Here is a 24,670-nt window from a genome sequence, read left to right as displayed (position 1 = left end):
TGGACATCACCCCTCCCACCCCTTGGCTCAATTTCCTTCCTGTCGTGGCTTGGTCCTTTGGTCATTGCCCTGGTCTTTTCTTGTCCCCTTCCTGATTCTGCCCTTCTCCAGGCCCACACAGGGAACCTCCTAACCGCTGAGCCCTGAAAGGTAGGCGGGTTTAGGATGAGTGGCTACAGGGAGGAGAATGGTGTGGGGAGAGAGATATGGGGGAAAGACTATTAGGGGACAGGCCGGGCACGGTGGCTCACGCCTGTAATCCCAGCACTTTGGGAGGCCAAGGCGGGCAGATCACTTGAGGTCAGGAGTTGGAGACCACCCTGGCCAACATGGTGAAACCCTGTCTCTACTGAAAAAAAAAAAAAAATTAGCCAGGCGTGGTGGTGTGCACCTGTAGTCCCAGCTACTTGGGAGGCTGAGGTATGAGAATCACTTGAACCCCAGAGGCGGAGGTTGCAGTGAGCTGAGATCGCACCATTGCACTCCAGTCTGGGTGACAGAACGAGACCCTGTCTCAAAAAAGCAAAACAAAACAAAACAAAACAAAAACCGAATATTAGAGGACAATGTTAGACTGTCCCAGCTGTCCTAGCTGGAGCCAAAGGTTTGTTGGGGACAGTGACAGCAGCACACGAGGCTGTAAGTTTAGGGCCAGTTTATGGAGGAGTAATACCAATTACATTGAGAAAACTGTAGCAACTATAATTTGGGAGGAATTTTCTAAATACTTTACATGTGTTATTTAATCTTCCCATCAGCCCCAGGAGGTATGTGCATTTATCAGTCCCATTCTACAGATGAAAAGACTGAGGTCTATGAACTCCTTTATTTAAAAACAAAACAAAACACCCTCAAGGCTGCCTGCTAAGAGGGGAGGAGTGTGGATTCAAGCCAGCATCCTTATTCCAGTGTCCATGCTCTCAGCCACCACACACACACTCCTATCAGGAGTTGGGGCAGTGGGGAGCCATTATAGTTTTTGAGCAAGAGAGTGACAGGGCAAAGATCACTGTGGCCTCAGTGTGAAGCACAGATGAGATGGAGAGACTGGAGGCAGGGAGGCCCATGAGGAGGCTGTCAACATGGTTCAGGTGACAGCTCTGGGTTGGTGAAGAAGCAGAGAACAGGAAGGAAGGGGTGAGAGGCTTGAGGGAGGAGGAGGAAGCCTTTGGACTGGGCCGTGGATATAGGGTGGGAACATAGGAGGTGAGGAGCATGCTCTCTCCACCCGCTTTTTGCAACATGCGGCCTCTCTGGCCTTAGCTCTGCCTGGCCTGAGCCGTGAGCCCAATGGACCGATTCTGTTTTTTTTTTTTTTTTTTTTTTTTTTTGAGATGGAGTCTTGCTCTTGTTGCCTAGGCTGGAGTGCAGTGGTGTGATCTTGGCTCACTGCAACCTCTGCCTTCTGAGTTCAAGCGATTCTCCCACCTCAGCCTCCCAAGTAGCTGGGACTACTGGCGTGCGCCACCACGCCTGGCTAATTTTTTGTATTTTTTTTAGTAGAGATGGTGTTTCGCCATGTTGGCCCAGCTGGTCTTGAACTCCTGACCTCAGGTGATCCACCTGCCTTGGCCTCCCAAAGTGCTGGGATTACAGGCGTGAGCCACCGTGCCCGGCCCCAGTGGACTGATTCTGGTCAGCGTCAACCCCATTTGTCCCTGGAGCTTTTGCAGTCGGTCACAGGGCCAGCCTGGTCCTGGTCACCGCTGGCTGGTTACCCCGGCTGGGTTGGGCAGGAGTCTGGGCAGGGCTGGTTGCTCATCTCAGGTATGAAATTGGCTGCACCCCCACTGGTGTGGGGGAGCAGGATTCCAGTGCCTGCCTGGCGCTGCTACCCCTGTGCCTCCAGACCCCTCGAGCTCCTCCCAGACCTTTGGCTTCGTTGACTGTGAGGTGGAAACAAAAGGGCTGCTCTCTGTCACTTTCCCTAGGGGCGGGCAGATGCTGGCAGGGCACAGAGAGCCGAGGGCTAAGAGCTGACATTTAGCCTGGCTACTCAGGAGACTGAGGCAGGAGAATCGCTTGAACCTGGGAGGCGGAGTTTGCAGTGAACCGAGATCGCGCCATTGCACTCCAGCCTGGATGACAGGGTGAGACTCTGTCTCCAAAAAAAAAAAAAAAAGAGCTGACATTTAGCGGGTGCTTCTTGGGTGCAATGCGCAAGAGACCGATGCATTAAATACACAGAGTGCCCTTCCTTGTCACAGCTACCTGGGGGCAGGGGAACATTATCCCCATTTTACAGAAGAGGCCTTTGAGGCACAGAGATTAAGTGACGTACTTAGGGTTTTGCAGCTCACTAGAGGCAGAGCCAAGACTCCACCCCAGGTGGCCAGGCTCCTGAGCGCTATGCCTACCTCACCCTCCAATGAGGTGGTGGTGGAGGAGACCGTGAGCCGCTGTCACCTGAACACTGGTGCACTCAGTCTGCTGCTCTGAGGACGCCGCCCCCTCTCTTTGTAAGTCCATTTCCTGCCCATTTCTCATGCTAGCTCCAGCTCATTTCAACTAATTGAAAATTAAAACTTTGCTTCTGTTGAGCAATTCGGCATCTATGAGACGCCAGCTGTGGGCTGTGTGCTGGCTGTGTGTAGGGCGATGAGTAGCAGAAGCACGGGTGACACTGAGCTCTTTCCACTGCCGGGCACGGTGCCAAGCACGCCACGTATACTGACTTCATGAATCATAAAGCCCTGTGAAGGGGGCACTGTTTCTGTCGCCATTTTATAGATGATAAAGTGGAGGTGAGGGAATGGCAGAACTGGGATCAAAGCCCACGTGTCTGTGTCTGGCTCAGCGCCCATACAAGGGTGTCAAGGTTGCGGGGAGGCACGAGGGAACCAATAATTAACCAAAAACTGGTCGGGTGTGGGCAGTATAGAGATGCACCCGGGTTGTCACAGGAGCCCCTAGGAGGGACCTCTGACCTCCCTGAAATGATGGCAGAGGGAACTCTTGAAAGAAGCTGAGAAGTCAGCACTGCCAGGTCGGGGGTGGCGGGTCAGGACGTTTGGGCAGAGGCAGCAGCAGTACGGGCATGGAGAAGGGGGTGGAGGAGCCAGGTGCTGCTTTGTGTTGTGGCAGCAACAGGTGAGTGATGAATACAGGTGGGAGATGCTGGCAGGGGCTAAGGAGGTTGTGCAGGTGGTGGCAGCCGCTGGAAGCTTTTAAGGAGAGTCAGGCTTGATTGTAGGAAGGGGGCTTAGGTCCATCTGAAAGGGACAGAAGGCTGGGAACCAAGACCAAGGAGCCTGCAGCTGGCAGGAGATGCTGAGGGCAGCGAGGAGGAGGGGTCGTGGGAGATGGAGCAGGCGACATCAGCAGGCCCCTTGGAGGGTGACAGTGGGAGAGGCTGGGGCGTCTCTCATTAGACTCAGGGTTCCTTGCAGGCAGGGACCATGCCCGGCGTCTTTGTACCCTGGCATTTAGCACAAAGCCTGGCTCCAAGAACCGGATACCAGCCCAGTCTTCCTGTCTGCCCCCAGCTCATTTCTAAAGCAACATCACAGGCAGCGAGTCGGGAGTGGGATGTGTCACCCCCGGGTTGCCTGCCTGTGATGTGGTCAGTCCTTCCTAACGCGGATGCCATTCCTCTCCGTGACGGCAGACGGGCCTCCGCTGTCACTGGCCCTGGCGTCGATGTGACGACCTGGCCTGATGTAGCTGCACCCTGCAGTCCATGGGGCTCCTGTGAACCCCCAAGGTTGAGACCCAAATGCCTCTGCTGCCTCCCACCACGCCCTAGGGGCCCCGCGACCCGCCATGCAAATGATGTGGTTTCCGCATTGCTTGAAGAGGGTTTCCGCTGTGTGGGGGTCCCTGGGTCCTTGGGCAGATACCTCTGCCCCTCCCCACAGCTTTGGCACCTGCCCTAAGACCCTGGAGACCCTTTTGCCTGGGAGAGTCACTGAACCACCTGCCCCTGCTCACAATGTGTTCATAGAAGAGTCACTCCCCTCTGTGGGCTCCTTGTCTGTAAAATGAGGGAGCAGGACAAGATCACAGGGTACAAAACTGTCAGAGGGCACAGAGGCTGATGTTGCTGCCATCAGCTCCTGGAGTGCCGCTCACTGGCTGCATGACCTTGGACAATTTGCACGAAATCTCCCAAGCCTCAATGTCTGCATCTGTAAAATGGATCATCCTGATCTCATTGCGTTAGTGCTAGGATAAAATGAAGAGAAGGTATATGAACGTGCCCAGTACTGTGCCTGCACACAGTAGGTACTTTTCCTGGATCTGAACAGTCTCTGTTCTTCCAGCTCTGTGTAAAGGCTTGATCTCGACCCCTAAAGCCTGAAGCTTCTCCCTGTGGCCACCTCCCCGCCGCATCATCTTCCGTTCTCAGCGGGTGGATCCCTGCCCAGGGGGGACCCCCTGGGGAAGGCTGGGAGCATGACCTCTTCCCAAGGGTACGGCACCTAAAAGGGATCTCCGGAACATTGAAAAGCCATGAAGGCCGGGCACAGCGGCTCACGCCTGTAATCCCAGCACTTTGGGAGGCTGAGGGAGGAGGATCGCTTAAGGCCAGGAGTTCAAGACCAGTCTGGACAACATAACAAGACCCGGTCTCTTTCTATAAATGAAAAAATAATAATAAAGCCATGAAGATCCCCAAAGAAGGCTGTGCTAATGGCGGCCAGAAGAGCAGAGGGCACCACAGATGCCGTGCTTTCAGCTTTTTCCTTCTCCCCCAGGCCTCCCTTCTTTCCTTCCTCTCTCGCTATTTATAAATAAGAGAAGGCATTGAGGGCCCCCACCTCGGGTACTTGCAGGGCCTTGGCCTGGGAACAGGACAAGCAGCAAGTCAGTTGACCCGGGGTTGCTCAATTCCCCAAGAGCTGACGCAGACTCCAGAATCAGACTTGCCCTGGTCCCCTGGCCCTGCCCCTTACCAGCTAAGGGCTCCAGCAGAGTCCTAGTCTTGAGCGAATCTTATACCTGCAGCCCTGTCCACCAGCTGTGCTTCCTGAGTCCTCCAGGGTGAGGGGGCGTGGGGTCAGAAGAGAGGGGACAGTGTGCAGGGAGGGTGGAACCTGACTGACCGGGTCAGCCTTACTCTTCCAGCGGGGTCTTGTCTTCCTGGAGCTCGGCCCTCGGCAGCTCTCAGAAGCTCACCTTCTTGCAGGCTCTCACAGCCGCATCGTCCTCTGGCCAGGCTGCTCACAGACCCCGGCCCCCGGGTTTTGTCCACTCACCCAGACTCTGTTTTGGGGTCACATTACCCTTCCAGTGTTCCTCTGAGCAAAGTCCCTGTGAGTTAGCCCAAGGTCCCTGTCAAGGAGGACCACATCTGGCCTGTCGCACTCTTCTCCTTTGCCCCACCGAGGCCTCTGTCACACTGTAACAGCAGCGGGCCTTCCATGGTCTCCCCATGTAAGGCTTCCTGAGGAACGGGCCTGGTGCCGGCCTGGGGGTGAACTGCCAGCCCCAGGAGTCACAGGTCAGCTTCCCCACACTTGCCCTGGAGGCAGGATGGAGGCCCCCTCCTTTGCAAGGCCCACACGGGCCATCTAACACCCCACTAAAGCCGGGCAGTTCGCTGCCCTGGGGTGTGTTCTCGCCTTGCCAGTTCTTGGCTAAAACCAAGGCAGGAAGAGCCCAGTTCCCATGTTCTGTAACATGGGTCTATGACCAGGGCCCTTGCAGCGCCCCCATGGAGCCCCCAGGAATCTGGGAGAAGATGATGAACCCAAGTGAGGACCTCCCCGGGGGCCTTTGCTCCTCACAAGAACCCCTGGAGGAGACAGGGCAAGGAGTACGACTCCCATTTTACAGGTGACAATGCCGAGGCTCAGAGAAAGTCCATGACACCCCCAAATCCCCCGGACCTACTACCCTGACCTCCTGGCGGTGCACAGAGCATGCCACGCACCTCTCCATATGCACATAGACCCTCTAACCTAAGTCAGCGCCCCTTCTACAAGGCCGGTGTCCAGCACACCTGGGAAAGGGGACATTTCTGGCCCTTTCCTCTCAGAAGTCGCCTGCTTGGGCTGCCCTCCCTGGGGGGAAGGGGATGGGGGCAGAAGCTGAGCATGGAAGCCCCCGCTAATCCACCCTCTGCTCTCTCCAGAGGCCCAGGACCAGCCCAACTCTGCCCCACATCCCAGCCCCCACCTCCCAGCTCGTGCTGTTTCTCCACCTCTCATGTGGATGGGCCACACACCACCCAGCACCCCTGAGGTCTGGTGAGGGACTGAGCCTTCGACACCCATCCTTAAGAACCCAGAGCTGGTCCTTTTGCTTAGAGCATCAACCAGGCCCACACTGTCATTTTACAGGCAGAGAAACTGAGGCACAGAGAACCTGGTTACTGCCCACAGCAGAGGGGACACCTGAGTGAGGACGCAGAGGATCTTTGGGGTAGGGACGGGCCTTGGGGTTGAGACCCAGTCTTCCTGGCCAGGGAGGAAACACAGGACTGGAGGTGAGGAGGCCTCTTTGAGGCTAGTTTCTTCATCTGTAACTTGGGAATAACAATAGGACTGGCCTCAGGGGGACCAGGGGAGGATTCAGAGAGGCTATGATGCTGGGACAGCTCTTCGTGATGACTGGCATGAAGCAGGCTTCTAGTAGATGCTCTACTGCTGCTTTCGTTCTCACCCTCACCCACCCGCTCTGGGCCCACTGCCCTGACCTCCTGACCAAGCACTGAGTGTGCCAAGGGCATCTCCCTGTCTCCCCGGCCCCGCACCTCGTGTCACCCTTTTCCTTAGCTCTTATCACCACCTTGAATTCTCTATTGAACGTGCATGTGTCTCCCCAGCTAAGATGACAACTTCCCGGGGGCAGGGATTTGATTTGTTCAATGCTACTGTTTACCCAGCACCTACAACACTGGGTGCTCAGCACGTCTGTTGAATGAATGAATGAATGAATCACTGCTTTCACCTTTGCCCCTGACTTTCTCCATGGACCACGGACAAGTGACTTGATCTCCCTGAGCTGTGAAATGGGGCCATTCACACCAGCTTTTTAGGGTGGAACTAGGATTTTATACAGTGCCTGCCATCTGGCCTGGCACATAGTAGGTGCTTAGCAAATATCCCATTGTTTTCCTTCCTCCCCAGAGGGCCAAAGCCAAGACCTGGAGGAGCAACAGGGTGGGGGTCTAATCCCTGGGTGACAGAGACAGCTCCCATCTGGGATGGAGGCTGCATGGTGGGAGGAGCTGCTGAGGTTGGGCCGTTCAGCTTTGGGGCCCTTGGAGTCCTGGGTCTGTGTGGAGGGGGAAGGGAAGCTCTCTGGGCCCCAAGAGAAGGGAGGCAGGACTGGGGGTGGCAAGGATTGCAGCTCTTCTGGGATAGCCTTGGGCACACTGCTTTGTCTCCCTGAGCACCTGCGAATGTCAGTGAGAAGACCAGACAGTGGGTCTAACACGCACAGTTGCCCCTGGGAGGTAGCAGGTGCTCGGTACCGATGAGCTACCGCTAACTGCAGGTGCTACCTGTCTTAGAGGAGGGAGCCCAATCTGGAGGAGGGGAAATGGGAGCTGTGGACCCAGATGGGAGGCGGCTCAGAGACTGTGGGTGGGCCCTGACGAGCTTCTTATCCATAGTCCTCTATCCGCTTGCCGCCATCCTGGCCCTGGCATGGCCCAAAGTCTCTGGGAGACCAGGGGAGGTGGCTTTGCCTTTTTCCATCTCTGTTATCTCATCTGTGAAATGGGCACAATCAGACCTGCCTCACCAATTGGAATATAGATTTAGGTGCAGTTTTCTTTTTTATTTCCTTTTATCTATTCTCTCTCTCTCTCTCTCTCTATGTATATATATATATAGCTATCTATTGATATTTTCTATCATCCATCTATTTATCTTGTATCTACTTTCTATTATCTCTATCATCTATTTATCTAATCTATCTATCATCTATCTAGCTATCTTTCTATTTTATCTATCTATCTATCTATCTGTCTGTCTGTCTCTGTCTGTTTTATCTATCTAGCTATTTTATCTATTTTATCTATCTAGCTATCTATCTATTCTTTCTATCTATCTATCTATCTATCTATCTATCTATCTATCTATCTATCTATCTACCTACCTATCTATCTACCTACCTACCTACCTACATATCTATCCATCCTCTCCGATTCCCTCACCACTGGGTCTCAGATTCCCTGCCTGTTAAATAAATGGTCAGTTAACCCTCATCAGTGATTTTCAATTTTTCACTTGAGGCCCCCATATTTTGGAAGATTGTAGTTTGCTGAACACGCTGACTGAATCAAGTACTATCCAACTTATTTCCTCATTTTAACATGTCAAAGATCCCCTGTGGGGTGAGTGGGGTGTGAATTGGAGCCTCCCCAATCCAAGGCACAGGAACTGGAAGCTTCTGTAGCCCTGCATTTCCTAGAGAATGCTTGCCATGTTTTGGGGACCTCCTGGGGGGCCCCTGTGCTGACCAGAGGCCGGCTCCCAGGGCTGTGGTTTGGGCCCAGCCCCCTGCTCCTGGGGACCGCTGCTGTGGAGGGAGTGACCTTTTGTTCTGCTTTGCCAAGGGGCTTTCTGTTCCTCATTGTTTAGCCATGACAAGGCTGTGGATTTTTTTTTTTTTTTTTTTTTTTCTGTCCAAGAGAACAAACAGGCCTGAAATTGCTCAAGGGAGCCGACCCCCTCTGCCAGCTACTGGGGGCTGGAGGCTCACAGAGCCAGGGAGGAAGTCCTACCCCCTCTGCCGGCTACCGGGGGGGCTGGAGCCACACAGAGCCAGGGAGGAAGTCCAGGGACGGTCACTCACAGCAAAGCCTCAGACAAGAGAGGAACCTGGAGGGGAGGAGGTGGGAGGCCACCACTCAGCCAGCCTGGGGACCATGGGAGTCCAGCTGCCTGCCGTTAGTGGCCAGGAGCCCTCGTCCATTGCGGCTCTTGAGAGCCCAAACTTGGCCACGGCAGGGCTCTTTCCCATCAGGCCCTTTGAGCCCTGATGGGAAACCCTTCCCCAGCCAGGGTGGGATTTCTTGCTGCCGCCTGGAGCCGCCCTGACCCTGTGGTTCTCAGGCCCTGGAGGAGTAAGGGGTTCCCCTGGTTACCCCAAGGGCACTCGTGGGGATGAAGCCCGCGGGATGCAGGATTCCCACGAGACCTGTGCTGGCCACTGTGGGGGGTGGGGGGCTGCCAGGGAAGAGGTGCAGCCCCTGCCTGCCTCAGGGATGCGATCTGAGGGAAGAGGCAGCTGCGTCTGGGAGGCCGTTCGGTCGGAGGGGGGTAGGCACAGCCCCTGCCCTTGGGGAAGCGCCCAGCAGCAGCCTTCAGGGAAGGCAGTTTGGGGGTTTGCCGAGGGCCAGGAAGACCCTCTGCCGCAGTTAGTATTCGATGGAATGGCTTGTGCAGAGGGAGCTGCAGAAGCTGCCATTTCTCTGGGTTAGGGGCTCCCACAGCCTTTGGATGCCGGGTCTCGGCCATGAGCCCCCTCCGCCACCCCTCCCCCAGGTCACCTTGCTCAATCCAGGAGGCCAGATGATCAGAGTGTGTTCTGCAAAGGAGCGTGAGAATCACTGGGGAGATTTCCTTTTTCTTTTTCTTTCTCTTTTTTTAATGGTACAGCTTCCTGGGCCCACCCCTGAGATTCTGCACTTGTTTGGGGAGTGGGTGTTGGCTTCATGACAGGCACCCCTGGGTGCTTTGGACACAGGCAGTGAGCTCCCCCCACACTGTGTGAACCCCTGAGAAGGCTTCTCCTTTTGTCTAGGATGCCTGGGAGTCTGCTCCAGCAGCAAACCGGGGAGGGGAGGGGTACTGGGACCAAGTGTGTGTGGCAGCACCGTGTCCAGGCAAACTGAGGCTCCAGACGGGGGTTACTTCTTCAGACCCTGTTATGCAGCATGGTTCCCACCGCCCGTGCCCAGAATTCACCAGAGCTGATGGGCCTGGGGTGGGCCTCCGGGGCAGGCCAGGGTGGAAAGTGCATCTGTGTTTGAGCTTTGCGGCCCTGGCGCTGGAGTTAGATCCCTACAGGAAAGGACATTGTAACCCAGCCCGTGGTTGAGACTAGCAGCTGCTGAGCACCTACGCCCTGCTAGGCTGTGGGGCAACAGCAAAGGGTAACCCCCAGCCTGCAGCCTCAGGGGGGCTTCCCATCTAGCGAGGGGCCCAGGGAGGCCATGAGGAGAGCCATGAGGGAGGAAGGTGGGGACTCTGGGCCTGAGTGACTCCTTCAGGGTGGGGTGCGGGCAGGGAGCCTTCAGGAGGGAGGGTACTGCCTGAGCAGGGCTCTTAAGGGACACATGGAATTTGTTACAGGAAGCACCAGGCCATTCCAGGCATAGAAATCAGCTGGGGTGCAAAGGCCTGGGGGTCAGAAGAGTGGCAGATGGCTCCATGGCAGGAAGCCCCAGCTCCTCTGGGTCGTTCCCGCTGAGGGGTTCCAGCTGTTGGCACCGAGGGGTGCAGCCAAGGCAGGGTGGTGCTGCCTGCCAGGCTGAGGTGGGAGACAGCTGGGTTTCTAGCCCTGCTTGTCACTCGCTATAGGTGCAGCCAAAGGCTCAGCAGGCCCAAACTCTGGGCAGTCCTGACTCCCAGGCAGTGCTGTGAGGAAGGGGAGGAGGAGGCACACTGAACCCACCTGCCACGTTGGCTGGTGGAAATTTGGCCAGGTCTGCACTGGCCCAGCGGTGCTGGGTGTCGTGACTGGTGTCTGCTCTGACTGGCTTGTTGACAGCTGAAGTCCAGGATAGGTCCATGGCCACGTTGTGCTGGTTTGTTAAATATTTTTAGTATCTCCCCTGCTCCTATATGTTAGGTACTGGAGTCCAGAGAGGTTAAGGCACTTGCCTAAGGCCACACAGCCGCTAAGTGGTGGAGTGAGGATTTGAAACCAGTTCTTTCTGACTCCCTGTATCCTTATCTATGGAGAGGCCCCATGACTCGTTCACTAAAGGTTATGGATCTCGATCTTGTACTGGCCACATGACTGCAGCTGGCAGTACAGTGGGGAGTGCGCCAGCCCTGGCTCTGACCTCCTAGAACTGCCCTTTGTTCATTTCCAGGTGACGCATCTGTGGGGGCCCCTGAAGGACTTGGGGTGTGTGTGTACACCCTCTTTGCTTGTACAGATGTGTTCACACCCATGTTTGCCTACATGTGAATGTCTCCATTCTGAGCTTGCTCTCAGCCTGGTAGAGGTGGCTAATTAATGCTTGTCCCTGAAAGCCCGGACTGCCAACCCCAGTCTTTCAGGAGAGAGGGTAGGACTCAGGGGCTTGCTCCCGGGGGTCCTGGGAAGGCACAATGGTGACAGTGCTGCAGCTCTGCACTCCTGGAGGGTCACTCAGAGACCCGAGAGAGGAGGGCTCTGCGTCTGCCCCTCTGTCCGGGGCTGTAGCTTCTCTGGGTGGCTTTGCTTTTCTCTTTTCTCCCCTCTTTTTTTTTTTTCGAGATGGAGTTTTGCTCTGTCAATTAGGCTGGAAGTGCAGTGGCATGATCTCAGCTCACTGCAACCTCCTCCTCCCAGGTTCAAGGGATTCTCCTGCCTCAGCCTCCAGAGTATCTGGGATTACAGGCACGCGCCACTATGCCGGGATAATTTTGTATTTTTAGTAGAGACAGGGTTTTGCCTTGTTGGCCAGGCTGGTCTCGAACTCTTGACCTCAAGTGATCCACCTGCTTCGGCCTCCCAAAGTGCTGGGATTACAGGTGTGAGCCACCACACCTGGCCCTCTCTCTCTTTTCATTCATCACATTGTTCATCTCTTCCCGGAGGCATCCAGCACAGTCTTTGAGACTGTGAGCTGTGAAGTCAGACAGGACCCAGGTCCAAACCCTTCTCTGTCACTTACCAGGTCTGGGACCTTGGGCAGGTGACCTGCCATCTCAGGCCTCGGTTTCCTGTTCTATAAAATGGCTGCAGTAGGGAAACCATCTCCATCTTCACTGGGTGGTTGGGAAGTCTTGCTGAGACCACACACCTGTCTCAGGTAGGGTCTTCCAGAAGCAGAGCCTGAGGCAGGGATCTTTGTGAAAGTGATTTACTAGGGAGGGCTCCCAGGAGAAGCAGGCAGGGCAGGTCAGGGGAGGGGGCTTAGCAGGGACGTGTTCACCAGCTTCAGCCCAACACCACGGGGGTGGCTCTGGACCATGAGTTGTACCAGGGTGGGTCCCACCTTGAGGCTGTGGAGCATTCATTATCAGCCAACACCCATAGCAGCTGGGGGACTGGTGCCCTGCTGGCAACAGGGGTCTGAGTGGGGTGCAACAGCACCCACCAATTCGAGCAGCAGAAACGCTTAGAACAGTGCCTGGTACCTAGGCAGTGCTTCAAAAATGGCAACGATTGTCATGGTCATAACCAACATTCAGCTGATGAGTGCCGGCTCTACGGTGGGCCCCATGTGAGAGACTGAGGGTCTAGAGATGACAAGGCTGCCACCTCTGCTGTCTGCGTCACATGAGTGTGTGTGTACACATGTGTGTGCATACATACCCACAGGGGGTGGAAGGACAAGCAAGTAACCATTCCAGAACAATGAGGTGACTGTTAGAGGGGTCATAACCCTCGTTTAGAGAGAGCCGAGAGGAGGAGGAGGAGGAGCTTGAATTAGCCTTGGGTAGTCAGGGAGGGCTTCCCAGAGGAGGCAGCACTCATCTTGAAAGACAAAGGGATGTTTCAGGTGCAGGAGGGAAGGAGAGGTATCCTTGGCAGAGGGCAGCTTTGTGCTGAGAACCCCCGTTCTCTGTGACAAAGGCCACTGTCTTCTGGATATATGTCCCATGTAGTGTTAGGGGTCACCCAGCACTGGAGAAGGCCAGCAGAGTCAGTGCTTCTGCCTGCAGACATGACTAGGGTACACTGAGGTGGGGAGGCAGGGGAGGTAAAAGAAGGCACGAGCTCTCCTTCCTGTACCCTGCTCCAGGGGGAGAAACCTCCCCATCCATCATCAGTGCAGACTGGCAGGGGGAGGGCCAAACATTTGCAGGGCGGGGACCTGGGCATCAGGCATGGCAGAACCCAGGGGCGGCCCTGTTGATGGCAGTCTTCCCTTCTTCCTTCCAGGTGGCATTTACACCCTACGCCCCAGAGCCCGGGAGCACATGCCGGTTCAGAGAATACTATGACCAGACAGCTCAGATGTGCTGCAGCAAGTGCCCGCCGGGTGAGGGCAGCCGCGGGGGGACTCGGGGCCCATGCCCTGGAGGAGCGTGTGTGTACAGGGGCTGGGGCGCAAGAGCATGGCCCTTGATTCTTACTGAACTCCTAGTTCTATGCACTGGCCCATGCTCCCTGCTGCTTCTGGGCCTGTGAACATGCTGTTCCCTCTTCCTGGCACACTTCCCAACTCCCTTTCCCTGATTAACTCCGACTTGCCCTTTAGACCTCAGCTGAAGATGTCCCCTCTTCCAGGAAGGCTGCCTGCCCCATACTGCCCAGCCGGAGGAGGAGTGGGAGGAGGAGCCTCAATTAGCTCCTGGGGGAGTCAGGGAGGGCTGCCTGGAGGAGGCAGCACTCAGCTTGAAAGACAAGTGCTGCCTCCTTTGAGCTCTCACTGGCCTCTGATGTTCCCATGGAAGCTCTTTCCTTGCTGTGTGATTATAGCCCGGTCCCGCTTCCTGTTGCCTCCACTGTGTGCTCCTCTAGGGCAGAGATTGTGGCTTGTTTTCTGCTGAATCCCCAGCACGTGGCGCAATGCCATGTAGGCGCTCAGTGCATATTTGACTGACTCTGTGAATGCCTACCCATTTGACAGATGGTAGACCTGAGGCCCAGCCACAGTTGGTGGAGCTAGGTAGCCTGACTCCCGGTGCCCTTCATCTATTCATTTGTGTCTGTATTCATTCATGTCATGTTTATAAGGTATCTGCTGTGTGTTCTAAGTGCTGGGAATACACAGAGAGCAGGGCAGACAAAACCCTTGCCCTCGTGGAGTCTGCATTTTAATGGTGGAAGCAGACAGATAAATTAGGAGATGTGTGGTCCTGTCTATCTGTAAGTGCTGTAGAAAGACAAGGTCAGGTAAGGCGAGGGAGACAGAGCGGGACATACTGTTTTACACAGGGTGGTCTGGGAAGGTCTCTCTGAGGAGGTGACATTTGGGCAGAGCCCTGCAGGAGGTGAGGGAGCAGGTCATGCATGTATACAGGGAACAGTGTGCCAGGAGGAAGCAACAGCATGTGCGAAGGCCTTGAAGTTGGAGCCTGTTTGGTGAGTTGGAGGAACAGCAGGGCCAGCATGTGTGGCCCAGGATGAGCGAAGGCGAGTACGGTAGGGGAGGAGGAGGAAGGAGTGAGCAGGGACCATGGTAAGGAGTTTAGATTTTATTCTGTCTGGGAGCCAATGGAGGGCTTTGAGCCGTTACCTTGAGATGTAGGTGGGCATATGAGTACCTGTCACCGTCCCTAGCCATTTTAAGACACCCTAGGGAAAGTGACTCTCTTCTTTTATTAACTGGAAGGGTCTCTTTAAGAAGTTACTAGAGAGGCTGAGGTGGGCGGATCACCCAAGGCCAGGAGTTTGAGACCAGCCTGGCCAACATGGTGGAACCCGTCTCTACTAAGAATACAAAAAATAGCTGGGTATAATGGCAGGCACCTGTAATCCCAGCTACTTGGGAGGCTGAGGCAGGAGAATTGCTTGAACCTGAGAGGCAGAGGTTGCAGTGAGCCGAGATTGTGCCACTGCACTCTAGCCTGGGCCACAGAGCGAGATTCTGTCTCAAAAAAAAAAAAAAAAGCAGTTACTGAGTCAACTTTTTTTTAAGGTTTCCGTTGGTGTTCTCTGTCCCTGGAATGCCTGCTTTCCAGGCCCATGCCCTTGTCCTTGATAGGATACCAGGGACTACATTCTTACTACCTGTTCCCCCTATCATTCATGCCCCTAGCTGGAGAATGTTAGCCATCTATCAAGAAGGAAGAAACTGGCAAGCTAGTTCTTACTAAAGTGTGATTGACTGATAATAGGGCTCCAGTGGTGGAGGTTCAAGCATCTGGAAAGAGCAGAGAGGAATCTATTTTTGAGCAGAAGGGGTTCAGAAATGACGTGATAGCTGGTACAATACTAGATGGGAGATGATTCTGAGGAATTGGAACTCCACAGAATAGCCTTCCCAGCTGGGCTTTAGAACTCTGGACTTTGTGGGGACAGTGGATGAGCCCAGGGTCCTGGCAGAAGGCTCGCCCAGCTGAGACCTCTGGCCCTTGTTTCCTCAGGCCAACATGCAAAAGTCTTCTGTACCAAGACCTCGGACACCGTGTGTGACTCCTGTGAGGACAGCACATACACCCAGCTCTGGAACTGGGTTCCCGAGTGCTTGAGCTGTGGCTCCCGCTGTAGCTCTGGTGAGTAGGTTCAGAGAAAAAGGGGGCTCTCACACCCCTGCCTCCAACATCCCCCGGCAACTCCAGCCTCTTTGGCTTCCAGCTGTCTGGAGTTACCCCAGGCTGGTTGTTGGAATGGCACAGGTGCAGCTGTTTACCCCTACCACTGGCATTTTCCTCCTCTGTCTCACCAAAGCCTCTTCACAGCCCCACGGGGCAGGCGGTGGGAGAACTGTGCCCACGTGAGGGTTGAGGAGGTGGTGCGTGGGAGAGTGGTGCGCATGCTTGTGCTGCGAGGAGCAGGACTGCGGGGAGGAGCGAAATTGCTGGGAAGAGCGGGACTGCGGAGAAGAGCGGGACTTTGGGGAGGAGCGGCACTGCGGGGAGGAGCAGGACTGCAGGGAGGAGCGGGACTGGGGAGGAGCGGGACTGTGGGGAGGAGCGGGACTTCGGGGAGGAGCAGGACTGCGGGGGACGAGCGGGACTGCGGGGGACGAGCGGGACTGCGGAGAGTAGCAGGACTGCCGGTCCTGCTCCTGGACTCTGGCCAGTGTTGTGTGTGCCCCATGCTGAGGCGGTCCGCCAGCCTCCTGGAGATCAGCTGTCTGAGAGCGCTGGGCTGGCTGGGAGGGCAGCGTGGGTGTGGCGGAGGCAGGCGTGACCGTGTGCCGCCCTCTCGCTGCTCTAGACCAGGTGGAAACTCAAGCCTGCACTCGGGAACAGAACCGCATCTGCACCTGCAGGCCCGGCTGGTACTGCGCGCTGAGCAAGCAGGAGGGGTGCCGGCTGTGCGCGCCGCTGCGCAAGTGCCGCCCGGGCTTCGGCGTGGCCAGACCAGGTACGGGGTGGGGCTCAGGTCCTTGGGGACGCCCATGGGCCTCTCCTTTGTAGACATCCTTGCAGTGTCACGGGCATCAACCCATTAATTAGTCCAGCAGGGAGCACTGTTAGTGGTGGCCAGGTGCCTGCTACCCATCCGTCTGTCCACCTGTCCACCGTTCATTCTTCCTGCCAGCACTCCCGATTAGGCACCTCTTATGTACTGGAACCAGGAGACCCAGAGATGGATCAGACCAAGCCCTAAGCTAGGAAAGTTATGTGATGCTGCAAGAAGATGAACTCACATAACTCTACAGCCCAATCGCGTGCATGTGTGTACAGGAAGCTGTGTGTGTGCATGTGTGTACAGGCATTTGTGTGTGTGTGTGTGTGTGTGTGTAAGGGGTGGAGGTGCAGACAGAGGTCCTTGGGCCCCTCAGACCTCTCCTAGGGCTCTAGTGCCAAGGCCCAGCTGTCCCGCAGAGTGTCTGAGTGGTTGACAAGTTCGGATTGTTCCCTGAAGGAACTGAAACATCAGACGTGGTGTGCAAGCCCTGTGCCCCGGGGACGTTCTCCAACACCACTTCATCCACGGATATTTGCAGGCCCCACCAGATGTGAGTAGCTGAGTCCTTTGGTTCTGGAGGAGCAGGGAGGGGCTGTCCCTGGGTGACTGTGGGTCCAGGACACAGAGCAGCTCACCAGCCACCATTGTCCAGACTGCTTTATCTGAGGGTGGCTCCCAGGATAAATGGCATGGTGGGCAGGACCTTGCCCTGGAAGGCAGGACTGGGTGGGTGCATGGGGAGGTGGGGGAGGGCTAGGGTGGTCCTCAGAGAGGGCACACATCGTCACTCTCCTATCCTGCCTGCTGGGGCCTGTGAATGAGCCCAGCCACCCCAGCCACTCTGTCCCCTGCTGCCTCCTGACCAAGCCTCCTCCTCCTCCAGCTGTAACGTGGTGGCCATCCCTGGGAATGCAAGCATGGATGCAGTCTGCACGTCCACGTCCCCCACCCGGAGTATGGCCCCAGGGGCAGTACACTTACCCCAGCCAGTGTCCACACGATCCCAACACACGCAGCCAACTCCAGAACCCAGCACTGCTCCAAGCACCTCCTTCCTGCTCCCAATGGGCCCCAGCCCCCCAGCTGAAGGGAGCACTGGCGACTTCGCTCTTCCAGTTGGTAAGTTGCAAGAAGGCTCATTCATTCACTCCTTCTGTCTGCCTGTCTTTCTGTCTCTCTTTCTTCCTCTCCCATGGTTTTACTGAGAGCCCATGGGGGGCTGGACCCTGCGCCCTGTCCTGGGATACAGGTGGCAGTGAGACTGCTTTCTCCCCACACCTGGTGCTGTCATTCAAAATCCCTAAGTGCGTGGGCCGGATGCAGTGGCTCAAGCCTGTAATCCCAGTGCTTTGGGAGGCCAAGGAGGCTGGAGGATTGCTTGAGGCTAAGAGTTTGAGGTCAGTCTGGGTAACACAGCGAGACTCCATCTCTATAAAAAAATTAAAAAATTATTTGGGTGGGATGGTGCCTATTGTCCCAGCTACTCAGGAGGCTGAGGTGGGAGGATCACATGAGCCCAGGAATTTGAGGCTGCATTGAGCTCTGATCGTGCCACTGCACTCCAGCCTGGGTGATGAGTGAGGTCCTATCTCAAAAACAAAACAAAACCAAACAAAACCCCTGGATAGGGGAGAGGTGGGGTCAGCAATTCGCCTGAATATGCAGATGGTCTCCTTGCTGCTGTTTCTGATGAGCCCATTAGGCTAAGAAGACAGCGGGCTGGGCCAGGTCACCTCCAGGGACTTCCATTCTGGGGTAGAACTGCATCAGGCCAGAGGTCTCAAACTGGTGGCCCTTAGGCTGAATGAGGCACACAGACATGATTGCTTTGTAATTGGATTTGAGAATCTCCGGCCTAGACTCGCCCCTCACTTGCACCTTGGGTCCCTGGCTTGCCTGGCTGGCCCCTGGTACATTTGAGTTTGTTTTCTGTAGCTGTCTGAGCTTCTCTTTTCTTTCTAGGACTGATTGTGGGCGTGACAGCCTTGGGTCTACTAATAATAGGAGTGGTGAACTGTGTCATCATGACCCAGGTGAAAAGTAAGAGTCCATCCTTCCTTCCTTCATCCACTTGTTCAGGAAGCTTTTGTGGGGTGCCTCCTGTGAGTCCGGCACTGGGCACAGCCTTAGGGGTCAGACAGAGCTGGATATGGGGGTCCTTGTTCTGTAGGAGCTTAAGGCCTGGGGTGAAGGCACCTCTGCTAACTTAATTACTAAAAGGCAAGAGGTGATCAGGGTTTTCTAAAGGGTAGGAGTTCAGGATTCCTATCCAGGAAGCCTGGGGGATTCGGGCTTCCTGCAGCAGGTGGTCTCTGAGCTGGGTAAGATCTTGATGGGTGGAGTCTGTGCAGGGAAGGATGCGCATCCTTAGTGGAGGCGCGGATGGTACAGATGGGGGACTGGAGAATGGTTGGGATGGTGGCAGGTAGAGTTGGGTGGGGGCTTCTGTGGACCTTGTCTGGTAGGCGATTGGTCCCCGCAGGGCTGGGCCTCTCTGCTGGTTCTATGGGGCCCCATACTGTCCTCCTACTTAGGACAGATGTGCCTGAGGAAGTCACTCTCTTACTTGTCCCCTCTCCTCTTTATAGAGAAGCCCTTGTGCCTGCAGAGAGAAGCCAAGGTGGTGAGTGTCTCCACTGCCCTCTCCCCCTCTTCCCCTGGTCTCCTTCCCGGCGTGCTGGGCTGTCACAGAGGAAGCAGTGAATTCTGTCATTGGTCTGTCCAGTGTCAGGAGGTGTGCAGAGCCCTGGGAGGTGGAGGAAAGGCCGGGGAGTCAGGCAGCCCTCCATGGGCTAAGAGAGGCTGTGAGTGTGAAATGCTCCGGCAGAGAGCAGACGCCTTTGTGGCATTTGTGACAGGCACGTGGTCGTGGACCCACAGCGCAACCTTGGGCAGATGTGAAATTGCTCTATGGCTACTTCCTTACCATGAGATGGGGGTTGTGTCTGCTCGATCCAGCCTGCAGGGTGGTGCCATTCGGCCAGCTGACAATGATGTTTCTCCTTGCCTCCATTGTGTTTACAGAGCACTTTCTCAGAGAGCAGTGGTTTTCAAACTGAATTCTGGGATAGCCCAGTGTCCCACAGAGGGCCCTTGGGCGTGGGGGAAGTGGTCATCTCTCAGGTTTGAGGTAGAGGCTGTGGGGCTGGGCCCTGGGTCCTCCCAAAGCAACTCACCTTTGATCTGTTTTATAAAGTAGGGCCTGCGAAGGCTTTTTGTTAGACACAGACCAACAGTGTGTCATATCATAGTATTTCATTCATTCTCCATCAGGAAGGCATTTGGCTGCAAGTAACCCCAAACCTACAGGTGACTTTAGAAAAAATGGCTTTATTTTTCTTGCATTGTAAGAAGTCAAGGGGTTGGTGTCTGCTGGAATGGCCTCCACTATCCCCTTGCATGGTGCCAGCAGGACCCCAGGCTCTGTCATCTTTAGTGTGTTGACTTTTGTTCTCTTGTTTGTGGCCTCATGTCATAAGATGGTAATCATCACTTCATATGTCACCTCTAAGTTTGAGGTGGGAAGAAGGGGCAGGTGGCCAGGTCAGCCATGGTGCCCTTATCAGTAAATCAGACGCCTTCCCAGAAGCTCTGGGTAGACTTCTTTCATCTCACTGACCAGACAGTGTCACATGACCACCCCTAGCTGCGAGGGAAGCTGGGAAAGAGGGTGTTTTGCTTTTCCAGCCTCTATGGAGGAGGAGGACAAGGGAGGGGGGTTGGAAGTGGGTATGGGGTGAGCCAGAACATAGGTCTGTCACAGCCTTGCACCTGGTAGGCAGGGCAGGTTTTTTACCCAATTTGACAGATGAGAAAACAGAGTCTGATGAGTTTTCTCGACCTCAGGGGCAGGTAGAGAAAGAACTTCTCAACCTCATGGATATTTGAGACAACATCTTATTGGGAGGCCAAGGTGGGAGGATTGCTTGAGTCTAGGAGTTCAAGACCAGCCTGGGAAACACAGTGAGACCCTATCCCTAAACAAAATTAAATAAAATAAATATTTTTAAAAAGGATCTTGGCTGGGCACGGTGGCTCACTCCTGTAATCCCAGCACTTTGGAAGGCCGAGGTAGATGGATCACTTGAGGTCAGGAGTTCAAGACTAGTCTGGCCATCATGGTAAAACCCCATCTCTACTAAAAACAGAAAAATTAGCCAGGTGTGGTGGCACGTGCCTGTAGTCTCAGCTACTCGGGAGGCTGAGGCAGGAGAGTCGCTTGAACCCAGGCGGTGGAGGTTGCAATGAGCTGAGATCACGCCATTGCTCTCCAGCCTGGGCAATAGAGCAAGACTCCATCTCAAAAGAAAAAATAAAATAAAATAAATAAATAAAATATCTTACTTAGTTGTGGGGGCTGTCCCATGCTATTCAGCAGCATCTTTATTTACTTACATGCCAGCCTCATTCCCACTCCAGTGGTGACAATCAAAAATTCTCCAGACATCGCCAAGTGTCCCCTGGAGGGCAAAATCACCCCCAGTGGAGAACCACTGCTCGAGGGAACAGCTCAGCCCTGGGCAGCCCAATGCCCGAAGCTTACACCAGGTGTTTGGAATCAGATAGATTGATTTCATCCCCTGATTCTGGTGACAAGAAAAGAGATGCAGGGAGGAAAACTGAGTTGCTCAAGGTTGCACCGCAGTGTGTCTCTGGACTCCCATCTCAGTGCTCTTTGCCCTGCTCTACAGTATTTCAGTGGGGAGGAAACTTTCTCATTCCCCGGCGAGTGAGTTTCACTGCTCCCTTTCTCCAGCTTCAATTCAGTGACACTGACGGTTGCCGCGTGGTGGCGTGCGTAGAGCGGGTGTCTCCCTCAAGCTCTTCCGCAGCAGCCCAGCTGTCACCTTCCCTTTCCCCACCAAGCGTTTCCCAATCCTCTGTGCACTGAAGATGTGCTGGGTGTGGCCTAGCAGCCTCTGCTTCCCTTTTCCATTTTTTTTCTTTCTTTCTTTCTTTTCTTTTTTTTTTTTTTTTTTGAGACAGCTATGTCGCCCAGGCTGCAGTGCAGTGGCGCCCTCTTGGCTCACTGCAGCCTCCGCCTCCCGGGTTCGAGTGGTCATCCCACCTCAGCCTCCCAAGTAGATGGGACTATGGGCATGCGCCACCATGCCTGGCTAATTTTTATATTTTTAGTAGAGACGGGGTTTTGCCATGTTGGCCAGGCTGGTCTCAAACCCCTGACCTCAAGTGATCTGCCCACCTCGGTCTCCCAAAGTACTGGGATGAGAGGCATAAGCCACCACGCCTGGCCCCTTTCCTTTCACTGTTGCTCTCAGTGTTCACTGAATGTGAGTGACTCAAGTATCTGTTGAGTGCCCCAGTGGTGTGTCTAGTGCGGAAAAAAACCCCCAAACCCTGATTTGTGGTGTTTGCTAATTTCTGTGGTATAAACACTCACACTGTAGCCAGTTTCCAACTCCCAAGACCTTCCTGAATATGGAGTTGGGAGGAAATCTGCACAGGCCTGAGCTTATCCCAGCACAGCCCTGGCTGAGCCCTGCCAGGCTCTTTGTGACTGAGTCCCCACGCATCCCTGTGGGGCAGGGAGCATCATCACCCCCATTTTACAGAGGAGGAAACTGAGACTCTGGGAGGTTCCATTTATCCTGTAGGATTAGATCATTAGGTGAGTGGCATAGCCCAGGTTTGAATCAGGTTTATGCCTGTGTCCCACGCTACTCCTCAACCAGCAGCTACTCCTGATAAGAGGCCAGTGGAGAGTCCTCTTGAGCTGGGCTGCTGGGCTTAGAGTGTGGACTCAGCACCCACCTGCTCCTCCTGCCACAGAAAGAACGTCCAGGGCATGGGAGACAGTGGCGTTCCTTTGTTTAGAAAACACCAACATGTGGCCGGGCGCCGTGGCTCACGCCTGTAATCCCAGCACTTTGGGAGGCTGAGGGGGGCGGATCACGCGGTCAGGAGATCGAGACCATCCTGGCTAACACAGTGAAACCCCATCTCTACTAAAAATAAAAAAAATTAGCCGGGCGTGGTGGCGGGCGCCCGTAGTCCCAGCTACTCCGGAGGCTGAGGCAGGAGAATAGTGTGAACCCGGGAGGTGGAGCTTGCAGTGTACTGAGATCACACCACTGCACTCCAGCCTGGGCGATAGAGCGAGACTCCGTCTCAAAAAAAAAAAAAAATACCAATATGTGAGCTTACCCACAATCACCCCCACGGACACGGACACACTCATGCACGGACCCACGTCTGATAACAGGTGCGAACATTTATCGGGTGTTGAACGGATGCCAGGCACTGTGCCCAGCGTTCTTTATTCTCACAGCCATGCTGCCACACGCAGGCAGTATGATTCTTGCCCCCCATTATATGGCCCAAGAATCATGGGCCCAGAGAAGTTAGCAACTTTCCCAGTGTGGCACAGCTAATGATCGCGGCCTGGGACACGAATCTAGGAGTGTCTCTCCTCGCCACCCCAGCGCACACACTCACTACGTCACTCACAGATATGCACACATGCCCCCAACATAGACACACGTGTGCACGCTTCACACCCTCACGCCTGTAGACACAGGTGTGTGAGCCTTGTGAACACACAAACAGACGGACCCAGCAGGAACCTGGAGGACCTGGCCCGTGGCTCTGCTGGGTCTCTGCTTCTGCCCAGCAGGGCTGGGCCAGGAGGGGCTGGGAGCTGAGGGTGCTGGCTGGCTGGAATTCTGTTTTTTTTTTTTTTTGTTTTTTTTTTGAGAAAGAGTCTTGCTTTGTCGCCCAGGCTGGAGTGCAGTGGCACAATCTTGGCTCACTGCAAGCTCCGCCTCCCGGGTTCACACCATTCTCCCGCCTCAGCCTCCCAAGTAGCTGGGACTACAGGCACCCACCAGCTCGCCCAGCTAATTTTTTGTATTTTTAGTAGAGACGGGGTTTCACCATGTTAGCCAGGATGGTCTCAATCTCCTGACCTCGTGATTCGGTGACCACCTCGGCCTCCCAAAGTGCTGGGATTACAGGTGTCAGCCACTGCGACCGGCCCTGGGATCCTGTGTTTTGAATGAGGCTCCTCAGTACTCGGCTCTACTGGGGTACCAGCCCAAGGAATAGGACTCAGCCTGCTTCTGTGCCACCTGGGGCTGCTTGAACTTTGCGACTTGTGGCTTGGGAGGAGGGAGGTGGCCGTGACCTTTGGGGGTTTTTGTTCTGCCTGGCTGTAGCCACCAGCAGAGGGGGTGGGGCACAGGCCAGAAAAACCCCTTTTGTGGGGTTGTGAGGAGTGACAATTGGCTGCTTCTCCTCCCCTTCCAGGCTCAGAGCAGGGCTGGGGGGCAGTTGTGGGCAGTGACCAGGGTCAGACCACCTGGGCGGAGGTTCAGCATGAACTTGCAATGCCCTCCATCTCTCCAAAACTGGGGCACCCAGCCCAGGGAGGGTGTGGGGGTTCCTGGGGAAGCTGGTCTGGGCTTCTGCTCCTGCCATGGACCAGCTGTGTGATGCTGGGCACAGGATGCACTTTCTCTGGGCCTCTGTGGCCTCTTGGGGACGGCTTGCACGGGATCCCTCCAGTCCTGAGTGAGAGGCTGTGGCCTTGGGGAATTGAGGGTGCAGGTGGCGCTCAGGTGTCCGAGAAGCCATGGGAGCCGGGGGCTGCAGTGATTGGACAGAGAGGACCCTGGTACTCGCATCTGTTCTCAGACCACATCTGGAATTGTAGCTCCCTCTAGAGGGAGGCAGGAGGTCTCAGCCTTTCTTGGGGGGCGGTGGCACCTGCACTGCTCGCTCCACCCCTGCTCTCACCTCCCGCTGCAGTGCTGGCGAGCCCCGTCAGCCCTTCACTCATCTCTACCCTCCTTCTTTCTGCCTGGGACACTTGTTTTCATCCTGGGCAGGCCAGGGGCCAGGGCAGCTGTTGGGAATGTGGCCTGTGCCATCTCCTTTTTTGCTGGGATCAGAAAACAATCGCTTAGAATTCCAAGGCAAGGGTGTGAGCGCCTGGCCAGCCAGTGGGAACAGACAACAGCCTGGGAGAGGAATTTCCAGCCTCTCTTCAGTGTGCGTGTCTGGAAATGGGGACCTTGCCTTGAGCCTCCAGAGTTGAAACCCCAGACACCCAGGAAAGGCCCTTTGGGATTTAGCCCAGCCACAGTATGTCCTAACCGTGACCTTGGGCAAGTAACTCAATCTCTCCGTGCCTCAGTTTCCACAAAGCAAGGATAACACTGGGTTGTTGGAAGAATCAATATAGATATTGTCTGGAGGGATGTAGGTACAGTGCATGGCATTGGGTGGCACTCAAATGTCAGCTAATAATATTATTATTATTCTACGGGAAGAAGACATCAGGGGAAGTTGCAGAGCAGCCTGTGGGCGGACTCTGGAACAAGAGGCTGAGGTAGTGCAGCAGAGGGTCTCAGACGTGAGCGCTCTCTGCCCCGGAATGATTGACTGAGCGCAAAGGTCTGCACGCTTTCTCTGTAAAGGGCCAGATGGTAGGAATTTCAGGCTTTGTGGACTGTATGGTCTCAGTGACAGCTACTCAAACCTGCCTCTGTAGCAAGAAAGCAGCTAC

General features: G+C 55.1%; 1 protein-coding gene across 3 annotated transcripts in view; it reads left to right on the top strand.

Annotated features, from left to right (window-relative positions):
- Positions 1–24,670, top strand: part of TNFRSF1B (TNF receptor superfamily member 1B) — a 42,014-nt gene that overhangs the window by 8,667 nt on the left and 8,677 nt on the right. For all 3 annotated transcript variants that reach the window (XM_003822059.6, XM_008975574.5, XM_055098284.3), the window contains exons 2-8: positions 13,000–13,099; positions 15,150–15,278; positions 15,946–16,095; positions 16,600–16,693; positions 17,027–17,262; positions 18,106–18,183; positions 18,732–18,766. In XM_003822059.6, the coding sequence (XP_003822107.2) occupies positions 13,000–13,099; positions 15,150–15,278; positions 15,946–16,095; positions 16,600–16,693; positions 17,027–17,262; positions 18,106–18,183; positions 18,732–18,766 (822 nt within the window). The remainder of the gene's footprint in view (positions 1–12,999; positions 13,100–15,149; positions 15,279–15,945; positions 16,096–16,599; positions 16,694–17,026; positions 17,263–18,105; positions 18,184–18,731; positions 18,767–24,670) is intronic.

The sequence above is a fragment of the Pan paniscus genome, chromosome 1 (assembly GCF_029289425.2).
Source record: "Pan paniscus chromosome 1, NHGRI_mPanPan1-v2.0_pri, whole genome shotgun sequence".
Lineage (NCBI taxonomy): Eukaryota > Metazoa > Chordata > Mammalia > Primates > Hominidae > Pan > Pan paniscus.
This window is presented reverse-complemented; position numbering and strand designations above follow the sequence as displayed.